Source organism: Hibiscus syriacus, unplaced genomic scaffold (assembly GCF_006381635.1).
Source record: "Hibiscus syriacus cultivar Baekdansim isolate YM2019G1 unplaced genomic scaffold, ASM638163v2 tig00109924_pilon, whole genome shotgun sequence".
NCBI lineage: Eukaryota > Viridiplantae > Streptophyta > Magnoliopsida > Malvales > Malvaceae > Hibiscus > Hibiscus syriacus.
The window spans coordinates 512222-518562 of record NW_024062530.1 but is presented as its reverse complement, the minus strand read 5'-3'; the positions used below and the strand labels follow the sequence as shown (position 1 = coordinate 518562).

Sequence of the window (6341 nt, the reverse complement as noted above, 5' to 3'; positions counted from 1 at the left end):
AGTCTAATCAATAATATTGTGTTTGTAAACCGACTTTTATTAATTTGAATGCAATATCAATTGAATATCTTAAATTAGTCTTTTGGATATTGAAATCAAACCGACTTTAACTTTTCATATCATACAAGTAGAGAGACTAAACTTTGGAAAGTTGGAAGAGTTTTGAGGACTGGAAGCGGAATTAAACCTATTGTTTATTATATATTTGGAGAGAAGGATCAAAGGGTGAGCAGGAATAATTGTGTTGGGGTATCGGAGGGGGTGGGAAGATCCCTTGAAATACTACAAAATCCATTTGTTCCTCATCCTATACTTTACCTTTTTTTTTTCCTTTTTAACTTTATAATTAAGCTGTGCTGCCCACCACATGGCCCTGCAATTCACACCAAAGACTGAGCCCTCCTGAATAAGTCTTGGTACATGTATGTATGTGTATATATATAGATAGGGTCAGGGGATGGAACTATAGGAGAGTGGGTGGAGGCAGTAGTTCCTAAAAATTTTAAATTTATATATAATTTAAATATTTTCTTTGTATTTTTAGTTGAAAATATATTTTCGTACCCTCTAAAATTTTATAAGTTAATTTTATAAGTTCATCTCCCTTTTAAAATTTTATAAGTTCGCCACTTCTAACATAAAGTCCCGCGTCCCCTAGATAGAATCCTGTTACACAATGTAAAACTATTTTATTTTTACATAGATTTAGGATTGTTGAATGAGGGAGATGACTGAGATTAACAGTAGGAAATGAGAAGATGCTCATTGAAAAAAAATAAGGAGTCAATCTCAACAATCTATTTTCACTCATTCCAACGATTTTAAATCTCTATAAAATTAGATAGTTTTACATTGTGTAAGTGGATCATAACCCTATTTTTTTTACTGATCCATCGTTTAAGGGTTGGTATCTATCACTGTTTATAGCATGTAATGATCATTTTTTATTGGTTCAATAAAATTAATGATTATTTTATAATTTTTAATGACCAAAAATATTATTTCAACATAATATAGTGACAATTTATATACTTTATCTTTTTTTATTTTCACTATATATGTATATATATATATATATATTATTCTATGAATCGATCATATATCATGTAATGATAGCAAAAAGATGCATTGATTAGCGGCATTGTACCAGGACATAGATTTGAGATTTCTTGTTAATCAATGAGCACTTAAATAAAAATTGATTATTTTTATTAAATTAAAATTAAAATTTTAAATAGTTTATAAATTTAAAAAATGTTATAAGTGGTTTCTTATTCTCATCACCCTAATAATTAGTTTTAACCTTAAATGTCAATTGAAATATGATGTAAAATAATTCTTTCTATCCCCAATTCTAAATATATTTTACATTAAATGAGATGAAAAAATTAATTTAATGATTGATATTTGAAGGACCCCATTGGAATATTTAAAATGAAAGGTAAAGGAGTGGGATTTGCCAGAGCATTGGGGAATGGGGGTGCACTCACAATAGGGATTCCCTCTGCCCAATATTCAAAGGGGAATGTTTTCACGTACAGTGATGTGGAATGGAATAATTTCATATGTAGTGTCCCTTTTCTTGAACTTCTCAATTTATTCTCATCATCTCTTTCACCTCGGTGTCTTGTTCTTGGATTTTGAATATTTCTCCTCCATTAACATACTTTCCTTTTTCTCTCATTACTTTATTCAATTAAAACACTAGTGTATTTCAATCATACACCACACCCCATCACGTGGAAATTTCATCCACAAAACAATGACTAAAATGGGTTTAATTTACATCTACTCCTTATACTCTTTGGGCTTTTCAAATTGAGTCTCTCAACTTAAATGATTTCAAATTAAAAACCAATCATTCATGAAAGTTTCGAATGCTTTTTTTTTTTTTTATATAAAAAAGTATGTAAAATGTTGTCTACCAAACAATCAATCGAACCCTTAACAATTGATATTATCTCTAAGTTAGAGTTTTATCTCTTATACTTTGCAAGAGTTGTAGATGATTTATAGAGTAATGAACGCATCAAATGAAGCCTCGTACACAAATATGAACATTTGTGTATGATAGGACTTGAACCATCGACCTATCTTATATAGGTCACCGATTGAGTTTAAGATCCTATATATACGCAAGTTTTTACTTTTGTGCTTAAGTTTTCATTCGATATGTTTTCAGTTATGTCTAGACAGAGTGTGGGAGATAAAAAAATCCTGATTTTTTGTTAAATTTAGATATATGTCCTTTCAATATCTAAGGTCCGGTTTAAAAATTAAAGTCTAATTAACTACACATAATTTGGATTTGAAGAAAAGTCAGTTAATATTTTGTACGATTAGACTTTAATTTTAAAATCCAGAGAGTAAAGGGACTAAATGCCGAATTAGACCATTTAAAAAGGGTTTTCTTTCTTGTAGTGCTATATCACACATAGAGAGTCATCCATATTTCATAGTAATATTTCAAAGCTTCAACATCCATTCAACGAAGCCTCAACTTTGCCACCTGCTCCTTGTCTCTTTACTCTTTGTTTCATCGATTCCTTTAGCTTAGAACAGATGGAAATGTTGAGTAGCTGCGAGAAGATGATTGCCAGCGCCACCATCTCTTCAACCAGCAATGAATGGTCACAGGTTTCTCTCTCTCAATCAATCAATTATTACACAGAAACATGACCCCATTCTTTGTTGCTTTGCTTTTGGAAGAGAATATCTACTTTGTGTCGTTTTTTTTACCCCAATAACACCTTCATTCATCTCTTTCTTTCCCCTTCTCTTGTTGCAGAGCCTGATGGAGAAACCAAGCCAAGAACAGCAGCAAAGGCAACAAGCACTGAAGTGTCCTCGTTGTGATTCATCCAACACAAAATTCTGCTACTACAACAACTACAGTTTGTCCCAGCCGAGACACTTTTGCAAAGCTTGTAAGCGTTATTGGACAAGAGGTGGAACTTTAAGGAACATTCCTGTCGGCGGCGGATGTAGAAAGAACAAACGTGTTAAAAGGACTGCTTCTTCTTCTTCTTCGTCTCCTTCAGCTCTAGGTGGTGCTGGTACGGGTGCTTCTTCAAGTGCAAATCCTATCCCTTCATTGTCTTCAACCTCAAGTACTCACCCTTTGTTTTATGGGTTAGCTAATGACCCTTCGGCGGATATAATCAATCTTTCTTATCAGCCATGTATGAGTGCTCTTGGATTAGGGTTTTCTTCTGGGGATAGTATTGATCATTTTCCGAATAACCCACTTCTTTCAAGCTATTCAAATATCTTTGGGTCCTCATCTTCTTCTATCACTACACCCACCATTGCTTCTCTTTTAGCTTCCACTCTTAACCAACACAAGTTCAACAATGGTGGTGTCAAAAACACTGAAGCCTTTGCTCCTTTTCAAGACCTTCAAATAATTAGTAATGTCGAAAATGGGCTAACCATGAAGGATGTCAAAGTACCGTGCCAGAATCAGCTTGAGCAAATTGGTTTATCCGATCCACCAGTTTATTGGAGCACAAATATGGGTTCTTGGCATGATCCAACAAGCATCGGGTCCTCAGTCACTTCATTCATCTAGCAAAAAAACTAGACCACTTCTTCAGACTATCTCCCTCTTTCTTGAGTCTTTTTTTCTTTTTCTTTTTTTCCCTAGGCACTTGGTTTCTATATAATCAAAATGGTGTGGGATTTGGGAATAAATCTAAAGTTGAGTACTGATACAAGCATGGGAGAAGATTGGATCGGAGCGATCATGTCAGCTGCAATAATTCAGCCTGGAGTTTTATTATCCAAAAGGTTGAGAGAACCTTATTTGCGCTGAGAGGAACCTCGGATCCTTTTCTTCGAAGGTGTACTCTATGTTACTTGGACTCATGACGATCGAGTCCAAGAAACATAGAGTATATATATCATCTTCGTCACCATCTGGCATTATGTTGACGAGAGAGACTTAGCTGATCATTTTGCTGAAACTTTTTTAATCCAGTAAGTTTGGTTAATTTATATTTTCTATGTATATATATTGCATGACGTATTCTTATTGTTAGGTTGGTTTTTTTTTGGGGGGGTGGTGGTGGTGTATGTTGCAGTCTTCACTATAAAGATCAGATGAGGATCTCGTTTTCTTTTTTCATTTTGTGGCTTCTGGGGATTTGGGGTATAATTAATAATATATATAGAAGAGAGGGAGATTTGTACCTGCAAACTTGAGCACTTAAATTTACTGTGTGACTGGTCTGTGTTTCCGAATTTCTCGTTCTTGTTGTGTCCGTTAATAATCATTTTCAGATCGTTCGTTAAATGAAACTCGAAGGAGGTACTTACGACTCTCGAGTCTCGACCAACCGAGTAACTTTCATGTGACATGTTTGCAGAAAAGTATAGACTGCAACATGTATGAGCAACACATATATAGAAATGTATGTATGAGTGCCATTGTTTTTTCATGTGGATAGTTTATTTGTAGTTTAGGGTTTGGATTTTAGTTGGCACGAGTAGATATTCTCTGCCTGCTGCTGGTTTCAAGAGTATATATGGGTGTGAGAGTAAAAAAGACTGGAAGAAAAGAGCTTCAGACATTGAGAAACAGTTGAGTTATGGCAGGAAGAAGATTGAAGGTCCACCATCACTTGGATTTTAGCAGCTTGGCTGCTTCCAACCAACCACAATACCAATTCCTTCATCACCTTCCTCCCTCCTTGTTTCTTTTGTTTTCGTGTCTGTCAAATTTGTGCTACAAACAAGAGAAAGGGAAAGATCGATGGTATATGGCCTGGGGACCTATACATCTGCCTTAAGAATTATTTACGTAAAATTCGTTATTAATCTCTGAGTTTCTGATTAAATTCCATTATGAATATCAAGTCTATTATTAATTTAATGAACAAGTATTAAAACCGATGCTAAGGACTAATTTGTAAAGATTTTAAAGTGTCAATAGTTAGAATACTAACTTTACAAAAATCAAGAAAGAATTTTTACGAATTTTAATGGTTCTACTATTAATAGTTATGATTTAAATGAGTTTTAGAACAATAATATCACACCTTAAATAAGTAAGGAATACTAATTTCATATTAAAAAAAATTAAGATTATAAAGTTTGTAAGTAGTAGTGTTGCACAATCTATCATCCATATTATTTGGAAGTAAAAAATGACGATAGTTATACGAGATTGAATGAGGGGAGTGTCTCATCTTGGTGATTGAAAGACATTAATCCCATATCCAGAAAGAAAAGGAAAATCTTAAAGTTTATAAGAGATGATGCTGTTGCATAGGATAATGATCTTGAATATGTAATTCTCTTTCTTTACTTTTTAATAAGATTATCACTTTTACACTTTAAAAAATTTATAAATAAATCCTTACTCTCGATTTTAATGTTTATGCACTAAAAAAAATTCATACTTTATCTACCATTAACTTAATCAATAATAGACTCAATATTCAATATTCTTTAAACTTTATTTTTAAATATAAAATAATTTATTGACTTTATTCCATTTGAGTTAAAATAAAAGAAAAAAAAATCGAACCACTGCCCCAACCATGGACACTCTAAACCAGAACCAAGTTAAATGCAAGTATGCAGGCCTCTAAAGATAAGGCTATCTACCCTTGAAATTAGGTCGGTGTGTCGTAACATTAAAGCCTAGGAAATTTAATCACTCATTTATCTCTGCTAAATATAGTAGTAAATAGGTGGGCGAGCTATTTGCTGCCATTGCTAGCCGGGTGAGCTTCCCCCACTAATGTCCCATTGCTTTCATTGATAACTTGTATCATACGTGAATCCGTAGTGGGTGTCCCTCTATTGTCTGGGGGACCAATTTGTTCATCATCTTTTAACTACTTTTTATCACCTTAAATTATTTTTTGGACTAAATATGTAATTAGGACCTAATATTTTAGGGTTGCTCACAAGAGTTTTAACCTTTCAAAAGTGTTGACTAGAAACATAATATTTTCGTATATGCTAAAATAAAGACTTAATCTTTCAAAGCAGTTAAATAAAATTTTAACCTTTTTAAATTTATGCAAATAAAGACTTAACCTCTTAAAAACGTTTCAAACAGTGACTCTCATTTGAACATATTCGAAAATATTAGACCCGAATTAGACACTTTATTTTTTTAAATATGATTTTCCTTACATTTTCAGAAACATAAAACTGACATGACAACAATATTATCCTGATCTATGTTATTCATTAAACAAAAAGAAGCTGATTGTTTGTGGTTGAGCTGTTGCCTGCATTCATTCGGTGTTATCTTATAGGTAGGGATGATTAAATAATTTTAATTCAACACGTTTTAAATAATTAATTAATCATTTACTAATTTAAAC

At 32.9% G+C, this 6341-nt stretch overlaps 1 protein-coding gene across 1 annotated transcript; it reads left to right on the top strand.

Annotated features, from left to right (window-relative positions):
• Positions 1-2478: 2478 nt before the first annotated feature.
• On the top strand, positions 2479-3579 carry LOC120210492 (dof zinc finger protein DOF1.4-like). Its single transcript, XM_039209219.1, has 2 exons — positions 2479-2637; positions 2789-3579. The coding sequence occupies exons 1-2, from the start codon at positions 2563-2565 to the stop codon at positions 3569-3571; spliced, it is 858 nt and encodes a 285-aa protein (XP_039065150.1). The 5' UTR covers positions 2479-2562; the 3' UTR covers positions 3572-3579.
• The last annotated feature ends 2762 nt before the right edge of the window (positions 3580-6341 follow it).